Here is a 16,886-nt window from a genome sequence, read left to right as displayed (position 1 = left end):
ACTCTGTTTGCATAGAGTTAAGTTGGCCTAGGGGTTTATACTAGGCGTAAATGTTAATGGTTTTCTTCTTATTACTTTTTGGGCAAGATCAATCTGATGACAGAGTGAGTATTGGTGAATGTTGATTTTCATATAGCCAGATGGAGTTGGCCAATCAAAGGCCCCCATTTCCTATGGGACATCAGGCATTAACACCAAAAGTGGTCGGTTATTAGAATAACCACCCACTTTTTGGACCGCACCAATATACAGGGGATAGGACGCTAATGATAACATACTAAACATGATTAGTTAAATGATGATGATGAAATGGTTTAATGGTTTGTATATATACACTGTATTGTACAATATATATATATTGCAAAATGTATTTTTATGTAATGTATTAAAAGTATTCATTTGTTATAAAGGGTTTGTGTGAAATAACTGTGTCAGTTAGATAGGCTATATGAAAAAAACGTTAATGCCCCGCCTTATCTTCGGGGTATATGGTGAGATAATCCCTGGTCAGGTGTGATAACAAACTCATAAACCACCTCCTTCGCTACGCTCACTTGGTGGTTTATTCGGTGGTTATCGCACCTGACCAGGGATTATCTGATATACACCTCAGGGCGGGGCATTAACCCTTTATTAAATCATATAATAAATGCCACGGTCATATTGGGTTCAGCTCTCTCTGTGGCAAATCATGTAATTAGCTGCACATGAATCTTGACCTGTGACCTCACATGACTCCAGTCCATTTTCTGTGTAGCACTGCCGAAAGGGGTAGGTTTATGCTCCTCCATTTTTTCAAGTCTCTTTGCCATCATGTGATTGTGCAGATAATAGTCAGAAATCAAGCAGTAGATAGTTAGTGCTACATACCTGTACACCATAACGTAAAAACATTAAATAGGTTCAGTTAGAAAAAAAACTACATAATTATTAAGTTCCAGGTTTGCAAATACTAACATGTATCTCTGGCTTATATTCTCCTTTTTGTTTCAAGCAATCTAAAACCTTCCATATATGACATTTATGCAGGAAAGAGACAGTCACTTAAAAAATTTCTGTTTTGAAGCTTTTGTACTTACTACCAACTGGGTATTATTACTTACATATTAGTGTAACTGAAAAAATTATGCCAGAAATTATGGTTTGCATCAAATACTCGAAGGTTCGTTTTTTGTCTTCACTATCTTTGCCTTATTTCTCTCCAAGGATGAAGAGGATGAAGTAAGTTAGTACTAAGTATCTTTGAAAAAATATCGCATAACTAGAAAGGCCGACATTTGCTTAAGAGCAAATACAGCATATTTCAGCCATACCCCTTCCCACGCAACATTGGACTGTTCCAAATCACCCCTGCGCAAAAATGGAACATCCTCTTAACAGTACATTATCCCCCAAAGTGGACTGGTATTGTGAATTGACTCCAGGTAAAAACAGAGCTTGCTTCTATTTTTCAGAAAATGACAATAATCACACCTTCCATTCAGAAAATTTTCATCATGACTGAAAATTGTTGAATGAATTCATGTAATGTCATTAACAATTTTCAGTACGATAACTAGGTGTAAGTTTAAAAAAGTATAAGCTCCTTGTGATGTGGGTACATTTATTATTGCAATGAACTTTTTTTATTCAAGTAGGGCATACGATTTAATAATTATCAAGCAGATGCAGGTACTGTAGGAGCGTTTGTTTTCTTCAAGCTGTAAAACTGTTAAACTGTTTTACTTTGTATGCAATCAACCATCGAGCCTATTCTTATTTTAGTTTAACAACTTCCTGCCAGACCCGGAAGATACGATTGAACCTTGTTCGAGGATTTATTTTCGTCTGTCTGGTCAGTCTGTTCATACCCTGGCGCTGAGAGTGTTTTATTGGGCTGAAACTCTGGCAGTTTAAAGTTACTTACAATTTAAATGTTCAAAGTTTATGCCAAACAACAACAGCACTAGGAAATGTGGCCACTATAGACAGGTGGTCACTATAGAGAAAATGCTGATCTATTGACTAGGAGCCATACGTTACACATGATTTCAGTACACTGATCATTAATCATATAAACATTGCACAGGTAAGCCAATTGTTTAGATGTACAATTAAGTTCAAATAATTCTGAAGAGAAATATTGATGAGAAAATAATCATTCTCGCCACTGTCTAACTTATAATTACGTATCAAAACTAAACGCAGATTTTCTAACTAACGCACCTTTCGCCGACTTCATCATAGGACCGCCGGCTATCAATCAAACACGGCTGTTGATTAGACTTAGAGTTTCAAACAGTCATGTGCTGTGTGCCAGTTGACAGCGAACTTCATGCTACGTGATGTTTTACATTGCTTGGACCTTCTTTCCTACAGCGGTGCTTCTACAAAATATTTAGACTGTAACACTGAGTTTTATAGAATAGAATTTGACGCAGAACAGCGTTTTTTGCTGGGTATTTTTTTTGAAACATGTCCGTGGGAATATCAGCGAGGCGGCGACGTAGGGATATCAGACCGTCAGCAAAAGTCGCACGGCGGCTAACGGCGCAATGAAGATACTAGCGCTATAAATAAGCGCTTCAACTAAGGATGGCAACCCGTACAATATTTTTGTATACTGTTGAGCTAAGTAAAGTTTGTTGTTTATGAGGTTTTAGTTGTCTTTGAAGCTTTGACCCGAAATATTTTAAAGTCTAACTGCTGAAGAGAAGTAAGTGACTGCTACGATTATCGTAGATATGGCCCTAAAAAAACTGATAAAAGAAGCCTTCTCAATAGCCTAAAATGCAAGAGCTTCCGGGGGGGCTTCGCCCACCTGGGTCCCCCCCACAGTGGCCCTGCCCCTGGACCCCGCCAGGGACATTCGGCGGCCCCCGGACCCCTGTCCGACGCTTTGAAAAAATCCTGGCGAGAAGTCTGTACGGTGAGTCTTCAAGTTAACGTATTGTGTGGTCCCGCTTATGAATATTAATTAGCCTTCGCTTTCCTCTTCGCTGATTGGCTGAACCATTAATTGAATTAACCCTTCCTGCCGGCTAGACGCAGGTGCAGATGTCGGCTCTGTGGGGTGAACGTCCGAAAGGTCACGGCATGGAGAACGAAAGAAAACCAATTTCCCCTGAAAAAAGTGTTGTAATTAAGCCTTTTACAGTACTTTATGCCAAAAATTTTACTTGGATCATTTCACCAACTATATTATGCCTATCTATACCAAATGTTACTCATACCAGGGTACAGGGGTGCAAAATATACCGTTATAAGACCGTCAACAACAGTCGCACGGAGCTTTTCAACTTCGGATAACAAGTTATAAGTACTGTTGAACTCAGTAACGTTAAAGTTTGTTTTTAGTTGCCTTTGACGGTTTGACCTGAAACAGTGTTACGCTAAACACCTGAAACAGTGTTACGCTAAACACCTGAAGAGAAGTTAAGTGACTGCTGCGATTATCATAGATATGCCCCTAAGAACTGATACAATATAAAGCCTTCTGAATAGTCTAAAATGCGAGAGCCTTAGGCGGGCTTTGCTCCCCCTGGCGGGAACACTGCTATATACGGGATCATGAGGCCCCGCTTATGAATATTAATTAGCCTTTGGCCTCCTCTTCGCTGATTGGCTAGGTCTTTGATTCAATTAACTCTCCGGCTGACGCGCACAGGTGTGGCTCTGTGCGGGGTCACGGAAGGTCACGTCAGGAGGCCAAAAGAAAACAAATTTCCCCTCAGAAAAGTGCCAAAATTAATCATTTTAAAGTTGTTTATGTCAAAAATTTTACTTGAATCTTGTTACCAAGTATCTAATGCCTATCTATACCAAATTTCAGGTCATTTAATTGTAATACCAGGGTACAGGAGCCAAAAGTGTCCTTTTTTGGTCAAAAATTGGCCAAAAATCGCAAAAATAAGCATTTTGTTGCACTGTACACCAAAAGTGTTATTGAATTTATATGAAAGGATTATCAAGGCACATCTGTGTCAAATTTCAGCTCATTCGGTTGCAATACCAAAGTACAGGAGCCAAAAGTGTCCTTTTTTGGTCAAAAATTGGTCAAAAAATCTCAAAAATAAGCATTTTGTTGTACTGTACACCAAAAGTGTTCTTAAATTTATATGGGGGCATTATCAAGGCACATCTCTGTCAAATTTCAGCTCATTTGGTTGTAATACCAGGGTACAGGGGCCAAAAGTGTCCTTTTTTGGTCAAAAATTGGTCAAAAAATCGCAAAAATAAGCATTTTGTTGTACTGTACACCAAAACTGATATTGAATCTATATATATATATTGGGGGACTTATCAAGGCACATCTGTGCCAAATTTCAGCTCATTCGGTTATGATACCAGGGTACAGGGGGCCCAAATATACAGTTTTGGTCTTAAGATGACCAAAAAACCTTAATAAAATCATTTAAGAGACAGATATGGGAAAAATGAAAAAAACGCCCGAGGGTATTGGCCCACTCTACCCTTGTGCCAAATTTCAAGTCATTCGGTTGAGGAACAACGGAGATACCGTGTTCTGAAGATTTGACAGGAGAAAGAAACATTACGAATACTAGAAAGGCCGACATTTGCTTAGGAGCAAATACAGCATATTGCAATCCATCTTCATATGTATGCCAATCCCAAATTTAACAATTTTTGATTGATGTACACCATATGTGTGAATAGAGCCCTGTAGCTACATAACATACGCACCTTCATACCAAATTTCAGACCATTTGGTTTTCATACATAGGTACAGGAGCCAAAACTTAACATTTTTAGTCCGTAAATGGCAAAAAATCCCAAAATTCAACAATTTAAAGTATTGTATGCCCAAAGTGAAAATGAAGTACTGTGGGCACTTGCCAGACACACTTTCATGCCGAATTCCAGGTCATTAGGTTTTCATACAAGGGTATAGGAGCCAAAAGTATACATTTTTTGGCAAAAATAGACGAAAACCCCAAATAACTCATTTTTAAAGTGATCTATAAAGAAAGTGTTGATGGGACCCTGTGCTCATATGTCCAATGCACCTATGTACCAAATTTCAGGTCATTAGGTTTTCATATAAGGGTATAGGAGCCAAAAATAGACATTTTTTGTCAAAAATGGCCAAAAACCCTAAAATAACTCATTTTTGGAGTAAACAACGAATAAAGCGTTGATGGGGTCCTGTGGTCATATGTCAAACGCACCTATGTACCAAATTACAGGTCATTTGGTTTTAAAACAAGGGCATAGGAGCCAAAAATATACATTTTTAGTCAAAAATGGCCAAAAACCCTAAAATAACGAATTTTTGAAGTGATCTATGAAGAAACTGTTGATGGTTTTCTGTGCTCATATGTCCAATGCACCTCTGTACCAAATTTCAGGTCGTTAGCTTGTAATACCAGGGCACAGGGGCCCAAAATATACATATTTTGTCTAAAAATGACCAAAAACCCTAAATATCATAAATTCTAAGGCCTCTATCAAGAAAGTGAAAAAAACGTCTGGGGGTATTTGCCACCTCTATGCCCATGCCAAATTTCAGGTCATTTGGTCGAAAAATAAAAAAGTTATTCCAATTTGAAGATTTGACAGGAGGAGAAGAAACAAAGGAAAAACTAGAAAGGCCGATATTTGCTTAGGAGCAAATACAGCATATTGCAATCCATCTTCATCCTTGAAAAAATCCCCAAATTCAACAATTTGAAGTAATGTTTGCTCAAAGGGAAAATGAAGTACTGTGGGCACTTGTCCTAGACACCTTCATGCCGAATTTTAGGTCATTTGGTTTCAATACAAGGGCATAGAAGTCAAAAATATACATTTTTAGACAAAAATGACGGAAAACCCAAAAATAAATAATTTTTGAAGTGATCTATGAAGAAAGTTTCAATTGCGTCCTGTGAGCATATGTTCAATGCACCTCTGCACCAAATTTTAGGTCATTTGGTTTCTATACAAGGGCATAGGAGCAAAAAATATACATTTTTAGTCAAAAATGAACGAAAACCCCAAAAATAACTCATTTTTTAAGTGATCTATGAAGAAAGTGTTAATGGGACCCTGTGCTCATATGTCCAATGCACCTATGTACCAAATTGCAGGTCATTAGGCTTTCATAGAAGGGTATAGGAGCCAAAAATATACATTTTTGTCAAAAATGGCCGAAAAACCCAAAATAACTAATTTTTGAAGTGATCTCTGAAGAAAGTGTTGATGAAGCCCTGTGCTCATATATCCAATACACCTATACACCAAATTTCAGGTCACTTAGCCTTCATACAAGGGCACAGGAGCCAAAAATAGACATTTTTAGTCAAAAATGGCCAAAAAACCCCAAATAAATAATTTTTGAAGTGGCCTATGAAGAAAGTGTTGATGGGTTCCTGTGCTCATATGTCCAATGCACCTCTGTACCAAATTTCAGGTCATTAGGGTTTAATACCAGGGCACAGTGACCCAAAATATATATATTTTGTCTAAAAATGACCAAAAACCCTAAATATCATAATTTTCAAGGCCTCTATCAAAAAAGTGAAGAGGGGGTATTTGCTATCCCTACCTTCATGCCAAATTTCAGCTCATTTGGCCCAAAAATGAAAAAGTAGAATCCATTTGAAGATTTGACAGGAGAAGGAGAAGAGACCAACAAAAAACAATATATTGCAATCCCATACTATGTATGGATTGCAATATAACAATATATTTCACCATACCTATGGTATGGCTGAAATATAACTAATAGTGCAAACAATGTACTCATGAATATCATCTCCTTTCTCCAGAACACAGATGATGAGGACCTGACCAGGGACACCTGGCAGCCTGAGATTGCTGTGGACAATGCTGATGCAAACTTTGTTCAGGGTAAGGAGATTATAAATAAACAGTCAGATAAATTTGGAACAAGTCTGCTGCACTGCTTCAGTGCCTATTGTCACATGAAAGTTCTGTATTTAGATTACAACACCCTTTAGTAAGATGAATTTGAAAGTAGAACAGTTAAACTCTACATATTTTTATGGCAATGTAGAGACGTGTGTCAAGCAGAAACGTCATAGAACCCTTGTATTTTTGAGGAATGGTGTCCAAATTATTTCTTCATTTTATGTCCCTGAGGGATAGCCGGGAGCTGACAGCGACATCTGTCTTGTCAGTCCACACCAAGTACATCGACCGCAGCCCATTAAAACCTCCTCTCACCTTTGCTGTCTATAATGAGGAAGTACCCCCATGCACCTGCTCACTAATCTATATCACAGCGAGTCAGGAGGGCCGGTATCAACTGTCATGTTGGACAGGATTTTTGCTAGAGGAAAATCATTGATTGGACATGATTGCTAGAGACCTAAATTAAATCTTACCAGGAAAGCTGGTGGTGGGGTAACATGAAGTTTTTAGTCAAATAAGTGCATTTTTGCTTTGTCTGGTAGACATAAGTGTAAGTTAGTGTTTCAATATTTTTTTATGAATGATAATTCACGAGTTCTTCATTTAACACTATGGCCAATGTAAGATTAAATGTTTTTCATTTGTATTGAGCACATTCCAGGGTTGGACAAGACCACTAGCCCGATTGTCCAGGGCAAGTGAAAGTGCTGATCGGGCAAGTGAATGTCCTACCCCACTTGTCCGATTCGGGCTAGTAAGATTTTTCCACGAGAGAGATTTTGATATACTTCAGTCATAGCATCAATCATTGGTCAACACAGAAAAATAGAGCCAACAATAAAAGAATTCTATTGATAGAAATGTCTGGAGAAGTGAAAAGTTAGTTCGGGCAAGTAATTTTTTAATGTACTTGCCCGATAGGACAAGTAGATTATAGAAATCTTGTCCAACCCTGCATTCTTGATAGGACATGTACATGTAACGCTGGTTCACCTTTATCTGTTGGGTACCTGTTGTTTTTAAAAACAAGGATATTTAGGCGTATGGTAGTTTAAACCCAATACTAATACGTACTTACCCTCTTCGTCCTTGGAGAGACATAAGTATTGGGTTTAAACTACCACATGCCACAGTAGGGTTGATAGACAGGACAGTTTAAATGTGGCTGAAAGTGGAGGTGGATACCTTGGCTCAGGTTTGAGTGTACCAGGTAGGTAAGCATTGACATGGTACATGTACAGTCATGCAGTTATGTCTTACACAATTCAAAGACTGCATAAAAGATTTGCAGTTGTGATTGCTACTTAAGGAAGGTGTTTTTGAGGAGCAGACCAGTATAGATAATGAGTCTACACCAAAAAGTAGTTACTCAAGCAACTGGATATGGTTTTGGAAACGGTCAGACGTTTCGGATAGAATCCACTATCCTTCGTCAGTGTCCAGGGCTCGAAATTCATTTTTGGGATTAGGTGCACTGGTGCACCCAGCTTAAAAAATTGGGTGCACCAAAAAATTGCACCACTTAAATTTAAGTAATAACGTAATAATAAAACTTTGCAGTTAAAAGCTATCAAATTCTTAAACAAGTACAATGACAGACATTTTATTATCTTTCCAACACTTAGATGTCAAGAATATTATGTAAAAAATCAGATGTATACTTAGTCTAGTATACTTTGATATCTTTACATACATAAATGTAAGAAAATATTTGGGTGCAGTACCCTGTGCACCCACAGAAAATAATTGGGTGCACAGCTCAAATTTTGGGTGCACCTGGGTGCACATGCACCCGGTATTTCGAGCCCTGGTGTCACACAAATACAGTGACACTGACGTCTGACTGTTTCCAAAACCATATCCAGTTGCTTGAGTAACTTTTTGGTGTATCTTATTACCTGGATGTCTAACCTACATCAACGTTACAAGAGTCTGTATGTCTACAGAGGACCCATGCCGCTGGGTGAAGTGTGGCCGACATAAAGTGTGTATGCCCAGTTCGGACGGGTCTGTGGAGTGTATCAGCAAGAAGAAGCTGGGCAACGGGTGAGTCATCCATCGTAGAATGTGTTCACTCATCTCATAGAATTATAGATGAGTTTGAACCACTCAAATTGCTTAGTACGTCATATGTAGGATTTTTCTCACAAACTGTGTATGTCATCTTGCACGTCTGTAACGCTAGTTCACCTTTATCCGCGGGGTAACCTATATTCGTTTGTAAAAAATAGGGTATTTTAGGATATCCAGTCGACGGATGGCAGTTTCAAACTGCAGTATTTTGAAATCTCAAAAATACTCATGAACCATCCGTCGACTTGATTTCCCTAAATACTCTGTTTTTATAACAACGGATATAGGCAACCTCGCGGATAAAGGTGAACTAGCGTTAAATAGTAGAAAGTGTTTGAATGACATTGCTTGAACCCGACCTGTGTCGCTTTTGCCGGGTGGCCCGGTACCAGCATGCATATGCGGGCAAATGTATCTGAAGATTGCTGTACAATGTCAATTCCCCTTGCTTGCTTGCACAAGATGCGGAAAAAGGGCTTATTTTGTACTTAGCTGTCGTAAATAAGTCCAGGTTCGGGGAATGTTGTGGATCACGTTAGATTATCTATGGATGTGCAGGATGCCATGGTATGTGAGCAAAATCCACACACACACACACACACAGACACACACACGTATGACAAAAACACTTGTCCATTCAATTGTCTTTAGAGCAGTTAGGGAGCAAGTCTTTAACCCTCAGGAGACAGGCCGGATAGTAAGGCCCAATATAGACACAGTTTTTGCCGATATCTGTGGAGATGTCGGGAGGGATCTGGAACGTTGGCCGCGGGACACCAGTCATAAACAGCTATATAGCCTAATGAGCCCGCGTTATATGCTAATGAACCCTCCCGAAGTCGGGACACATCTAAACGCGCGCGGAAGCTGTCGGGGACCCCTGCTAAGCTATTGGACGATCTTTTGGGCGAAATTTTCCCGATATCTTAATGGCGATATTGAAGTTCCATCTAGACGCTGAAAAAAAGCTGTCTGGAAAAACTGTGTCTAGATCGTGCCTAAGTGAGTGAGTGAGCTGTCCTTATACAATGAAGAGAATCACTCGGCAATGGGAGGTAATTTAAAGATAAGTAGAGAGTGTTGGTTGCCAAAAAGGATTTTAACAAACAAGTCCATATGGCCAGGGGTGAAGTCAATTAGATAAGACACAAGGCTAGTATGTATTACTATTATGACTCACTTATGTGTACATGATTGTATTGTTTTGATTAGGTAATATAATTGGAACAGTGTATTTTTAGCCAGCTTTTATAAAGGGATTTTCAAATGGCTTCTGCTACAGTGTCTAACTCTATTACATTCCTTTCTAATTATTCCTTAGGATTCAGACAGTGCCTTTACCATGTATCTTGCACATAAAATGAGATTTAAAATCTGCATGCACTTCCATACCAATTATCAGAAATGCCATGAGAGACACAACTGCATATTGGTCAGGCGACATTTGATGGGGTTTAGACACACCCTTCATATTAGTCACTCAGGAAATATTACAGGATTTCAGATGTAGACTCCATTATTAGTCACACAAATTGATGTGGGATTTAGGTGCTGCTGTCATCTTGGTGCTTTGAAGTATAGTGGGATTTAGGAGTATGACTTGACATGGCAGACGGTTAAGTTATTTTGCAAGGGCAATAGCTCAAGGGCACCAGTAATGCGTGACTTGGTTGTTGCCAACAGGAAGAAGACGTGGTCCAAGTACCAGGAGAAGAAGGACAGGTATGGCTGCACCCCGTGCCCTGTTGTGCGCCCGGAGCCTGTCTGTGGCACTGATGGTGTCACTTACTCCTCACAGTGTAAGCTCATGTATCAGGTATGTCTGGCAATTTGGACAAAACTCACTAAACAAGACCTTCTTATTCTCCTTTTGTACTGGACTACTAATTTAAAAACTAAATGTTCTCCATTTTTCATGGACATATCTATGTGTCCATTCTTAATGGAGGTAACAAGGTCATGTGGGGTGGCTCAATGCAGCAGGGTTCTCACCAGTTCTATCCTATCACATAGGACGGGGCTTAGGCACTCGTGAACATCGGCCAATCCTACTGTGCAAGGGGCATAAGAAAGTTGCGTTGTGATGTTCATCACTAAAGCAATACATGTTTGAAAATCAATTTAAAAATGTATTCACATGTACAGCAGCTACTGCATTCTTTGCTACAATTAAGGGATGAAAAAGAAATTGTTGACATGTCTAGGCTGTCATTTTTGTTTATGATGTACATGTACAAAAATGTATTAATGTGAATAAATATATCCACAGGCCTGTGTATCTGGCAAGGATATCCAAGAGGAGTGCACTGGCAAATGCCCCTGCAAGCCTCAGATCCCAGGTAAGTGAAAGTTTGCTTATCATATTGTCTCACTGACCTTTGTTTTTGATATGATACTACATGATGTAATTGGTAAGGATCACTATTCAGTAATTTTTATATAATTGTAATTGTACAATGTAGTGTAATTATGAATTTGTTTCTCAATAACCATCCTTTGTATCAAATAAAAGTTACTATTAGTATTAATAACAAAATTTAATAGAATTTTTTCAACACTTTGACAGTTGATTTGCAAATTGCAGAGTAAAATGTTAAGTGTCATGTCAACACTTATATGCTGTTTCTGTTGGAAAGCATCTTATACATGTTCTGTTCTCCTGAGTCCTTTCATCCTTCTCATGTAACATATTTTCAAAGTTGTGTTGTTTGAAAGGTCCTCTCTACAAACATTTGAACAGTATGTGACTGTGTAGTAATAGATGTTTTGTTTGAGAGTTTAGGTCATATTTCTGCACGTCATAGTCTTTTGATTGTTTCATCACTTTCTGTTGGTACTAATTTTCTTTTTGTATGTCTTATTCTGTTTTTTCCAGATTTGTTTTCTGTAACTAAATCCCAAGAGCTGACCACTGACCCCAAAGCCCAAGCTAGCTTGATGTCTAACAAAAAGTCATTATATAACAGGTCCCCTCATAACCTTTTCTCTAAGCAGTCTTACTACAAGCATTTATCTGCCAAGTATGCCCCAGGTAGTTACTACCCTTATGGAGGCAAGTCTGGAACTAACTTTAAGTCAAAATCTAAGTACGGTAGCTACTGGTCAAAACCATTAATCACCAAAAAAGTAGTGTTAGAGAAACTGTATAAACCAAAGTATGGACATTTCCAGAAAGATACAATTAAGAAGGAAAGCTATACCAAGAATCTCCCGAAAGATAAGGCTGTTGATGTACAAAAGTTTGCTGTTGAGGATGATTCTAAGAATGAAGTAAGTTATAGCAACCCCATGAATATAGAGAGAAACATTCCCAATTCGATTTCATCCTTCCCATCAGACTCTCAACAGCACAGCCATCTCAAAGCAGGTGCTCTTAAACACAGTAGAAAATCTCAGACCACAATGTCCAACAGAATCATAGAAAACTCACATGTTACAGAGAATGATGGAATACAAAGGCATGTCTCATTCAAGTTTGAGGAACAAAAGCCTGATAGTGCAATAAAACCAAATTTGTTCATCTCCAAACAAGACAAGAAATACATTCTCCACAAAATGGTGGAAAGGATAGAAGACGTCAGCATGGATCCATTGTCATCCTCTGGTGAACAAAAAACAGAAAGTCTTACAGAGAAAAAGCCTGTTATGATTGAATCAAAGTATCCTGAAGGAAAAATGGTTGGTGGTATTGAAGACGTAACTTCTGACACAAACTATGCAGACGTGGAAGGGTATAAAATACCAACAGGGAAATCAGATGGTGTTGTCTATGCTTATGTCAAGTTTCCTACACATCATTCTAATAAGATAGACTTCAGTATAGAGAAGAAAGATTTTAGTGCCTTTCCAGTCAGCTATCCTAAGGTAACAACACTCCAAAGAGACAATTTTGAAGGTTTAGAAACTGACAAATCAGTCCATAAGGAGCTTGTCCCAGTAGTGGAAGAGAAGCCAGAGGAGGATGTAATAGTAAACTTGGAGAACATTGCTGTGCCCTCACTAACAGTTCAAGCTGCCCCCAACCTCCCCCCTGCAGAGAGGAGTGAGATCATCACGCCTGATGAGGTACAGTTCCAGGCACCGCTAGAGGACCAGATCCCCCTGGACCCAGGACTAGAGGGGGAGGAGGATGAAGAAGAAGAGGGGGAGGAGCTCGATGGCAAAGGTGGAACATCTAGAATTGATCATATACTGTAAATGCAGAAATGTTCACGGTGGATAAATGTTTGCGGTTTTCGCAAACATTTTTCTATTACGGTATTACACTGCAGTCTATGGTGTTACCGCCAACTTAAATCCACCGCGAAAAGTCCCTTTTCCTGCTACCGTGAAATTAAATCCCAGCGAATTTAAATGCATTTACAGTAGTTCAAAGTTGCAATGCGTGAAATCTTCTCTTTATACCTTAAAGCATGGGTAAAGATTGCATTTTTTAATGAAGGGTTAATGACCCGCCCCGAGGTGTATATGGTGTCAGAACGCCTGGTCCTTTGCTGTAACCACCGAATAAAACCACCGAGTAAGCGAAGCGAACGAGGTGGTGAGTCGGCAGTACACTACATATCTGGATTCCTTGGGAACATATAATGGACTAATTTTACAGACTCTTTCTGATCACAGACATGACCTCTACTTGAACTTTGTAAAGAAAGTACAACAATCTCCTAATCAACCATGCTCCAGTTTCTGACTGCCTCCAACTCGAGGAGAACAGCATGGTAGACTACTGAGAAACTCACGTCAGTACTCCCAAGCCAGGGATACTACACCACGAGTGCTGAACGTACATTGCTAAACTCCTCAGTGTCGGTCTACAGACCTGAACTGCTATTCGTGCTGGACAGTTAGCTTGTTTCTGATAAATTCAAACAGAGACCCACTTTTAATTGTATTAGTCCACAACTCTCACGATATAATAATTGGTAACAATTGAACGCTATTTATGCATATTGTAATTTGATGCGTTTGCTTTTCTGCATAGTTTGATTGAAAATCTTGGCGCAATTCAGTGTTAACTGCAAGGCCGATTTAATACATGTTTTGTCAATACTTACTTATGCACTCGCCCCATGGGCACGTTCACTTGCCCCGGGCAGTCAGGCCATTGAACTTGTCCAACCCTGACATGTAGAAGACGGCGCTATAATGTACATTTGCAAAGGAAAGCTAACAGTGTATTCAATTTGGTCTTCAGTCTGCTCCACTGAGGAACTAGAGGACATGGGGAACCGCCTGCTGGAGTGGTTTAAAGTCCTCAGGAAGAACGAGGAGAAGGAAAAGCCTGACAGTAAGTAAATAACCAACAGACAAGGACAAATCAATGACTTCTCATGTATACATCCTCCCACAGTACAGTGTTGTTTTGAGGAGGGATAGTATGTTCATGGCCTCAACCAGAAACAAGGTGCACAACTCAAATTTTGGGGGAGGATTATAAAGTACATACTATGTCTTAGAATCATTTTCCATTTCAACTTGAGTGTCACTAGAAGTATTTCCATTTGACATCCTTTTGAAAGCTAGCAGAAACAACTCTAAACTCTCAGACCTTACGCCAACTGAACTTCTAAACTGAACAAATTTTGACCAAAACAAAAAGCCTAGACCCTACCTATTCTGTCTAGCCCCAAACATCTCCTGATTGGGGCAGAATCGTTTTTCAAAAGGACGTTTCAGGATTTTAGGTTTTCCCATTTTGAGCTCTCCTCTATATTTTCCCCACAGCCAACAAGAATGTACAGATATGCTATGAGCCAGCTGTGGGCTGGATGTTCAGCAAGCTGGATGTGAACTTCGACCTCTTCCTGAGCAAGAAGGAGCTGTCACTCATAGAGTACGATGAGTACGAGCACTGCATCACTCCCTTCATCGACAGGTGTGACCGCATCAAGGACGGCATCCTGTCAGCAAATGAGTGGTGCTCTTGTTTCGAGGAAGCCAGTAAGAAACCTGTTATTTTATGATTGCTCAGATCATAGAATAATAGTTACAATCATGTATCTCAAGCATTTGGGGTTGAATAGCACTAGCAGTCCTGTTACAGAATGAGGCTTCAAATTGCATTCAGTGTTTGTGCAGAGACAGATACTGAGATACACTATTATGAGGAGACAATTTAGGAAGAAGACAAACAAAGTGAATATGATATAGAATACAACATGGTGTATTCCATTTTACCCGAGGTACCAGCCCAACCACAGGTACAATGTAGGATGGCCCAAAGGCTGGAGGGCTGTCCAACCCAGGGGAGGGCTGGGACTGTGGGTGTTGAAGAATACACTGTGTTGTATAATTTAACTAATATATCAAACCTTATACCGGGTAATCCAAAAATTAAAATCTAATGCAAAATGCCCCAGAAATTTGGTGACCTCAAACAAACAAAAAAGTCTTGCATGATTTTGACAGTGGCGCATGCCAAGCGCGTTCAAATTATTCTATAGAAGCCCATGTGATTTTTAAGAACCCAAATGTAATAACCCATTGCAAGTTATCACCCGGTCCAGAGCACTCATATCAAACGTTACTATGGCCCAGGTATGACATGGTGGGGGGATGGCGCTCAAGCGCACATCGCATGGAATTGTATACGAAATGACGTCATTCTTGTGCACACCTTGGCGTCCAGACAAAGTTTGAAGAAACAAACGGATCTGCCAACACACAGGGCTTCAGACTTCTTTATTTGATTTGCTTTAAAGCAGTGAGTAGACAATTATAGAACATATTAGTTAGGTACATCTTGTATAAACATACAGGACTGTTTGTTTGTTACTCCCATTAGAGCCACCATGCTTTGCTGAACTGGACAAGGTTCCTTTGGCAGAAGTGAACGGACAACGGAAGTTCCTGCTTGGTAAGGCTTTGTTCCTACTCCTAGAAACATTTCAAATTCATGAACTTGACCTACACGGCTTTAGTAGTGCTGAATATTTGGTTAACTTGCAGTTGGCAGGTACTGCAAATGCATTTAAGTTCGCGGGGATTCAATTTCGTGGTAGCGGGATAAAGGACTTTTTGCTGTGGTTTTAAGTTCGGGGTAGCACCATGCACTGTAGTCTCTTACTGCCATGGATAAAATGTTTGCGGTGGTTTTAAGTTCGTGGTGAAGCGGCCACCGCAAAAACTGCGAACATTAAACCATCGCAAAGGTTTCTGCATTATTACATTTTACAGTTTATCCTGGTCATTTTGTACTACGAATTGTAGCGGTGTTCAAGCTGTAATGTATAGTGAAGATAAATTTTCCATTTTTGCCATGTAGCTGTCAGTAAAAACCTGGTACTGGGATTTAGCCCATGGCTACTTCCCCTCAGCCAATGATAAGCTCCCATTTTCTGTGGATAAAAAGTTTGAGACTATTTCATGCAAATGAGGAAAAAGTGTTGTGACAAGCAAAACTATTGTGTTATCAGACTGAGAAGTATGGGTGCTATAGGCATGTGACCTCTTCTGACCAATCCTCATGTATCATGGACCCTCTCTACTCGGGATAGAATTATGTCATGTGGTTACTGACCAATCCCAGCCTTTTTGTAATTACCCAAAGGTATAGCCCTAGACAACAGTCTGTCCATCCAGGGTCAGCTTGATCATCTTGGCAGATGTCTTGACAAGCTGTGGGGAGTTAAATAACCTCTGGGCTGCTACTTACTTCTGGAGCATAAGCTAGAAAGACTAGAAAGGCAACATTTTTGAAAAAAATGCAGGATGTGGGCGAAGGGAAAAGAAAGCAAAAATCGCAAGAAAAGAAGCAACAAGAAAGGCAACATTTTCGCGAAAATGCAGCAAAAAGACAAAAAAATTAAAAAACATTATCTGTCCACGGATTCGATCCCGGAGAGTTGGTTTACCACACGTGAATAATACCACTGAGCCAGTGCTACAACATGTTACAACCGCACGTTTTAACAGGACTGGTATACAAATGTATTTGCGTGCTTGAACACGTCCATTCA

General features: G+C 39.6%; 1 protein-coding gene across 4 annotated transcripts in view; it reads left to right on the top strand.

Moving 5' to 3' along the window:
* Positions 1-16,886, top strand: part of LOC118410823 (testican-2-like) — a 53,301-nt gene that overhangs the window by 30,310 nt on the left and 6,105 nt on the right. For 3 of the 4 annotated variants that reach the window (XM_035812652.1, XM_035812655.1, XM_035812654.1), the window contains 8 exons: positions 6,750-6,831; positions 8,802-8,901; positions 10,612-10,744; positions 11,198-11,267; positions 11,804-13,093; positions 14,123-14,215; positions 14,653-14,868; positions 15,713-15,784. In XM_035812652.1, coding sequence (XP_035668545.1) covers positions 6,750-6,831; positions 8,802-8,901; positions 10,612-10,744; positions 11,198-11,267; positions 11,804-13,093; positions 14,123-14,215; positions 14,653-14,868; positions 15,713-15,784 — 2,056 coding nt within the window. The remainder of the gene's footprint in view (positions 1-6,749; positions 6,832-8,801; positions 8,902-10,611; positions 10,745-11,197; positions 11,268-11,803; positions 13,094-14,122; positions 14,216-14,652; positions 14,869-15,712; positions 15,785-16,886) is intronic. The other variant, XM_035812656.1, reaches the window with a different exon arrangement.

This window comes from Branchiostoma floridae, chromosome 3, assembly GCF_000003815.2.
Source record: "Branchiostoma floridae strain S238N-H82 chromosome 3, Bfl_VNyyK, whole genome shotgun sequence".
Taxonomy (NCBI): domain Eukaryota; kingdom Metazoa; phylum Chordata; class Leptocardii; order Amphioxiformes; family Branchiostomatidae; genus Branchiostoma; species Branchiostoma floridae.
The sequence above is the reverse complement of the archived record's forward strand: the minus strand, read 5'-3'. Positions and strand labels throughout refer to the sequence as shown.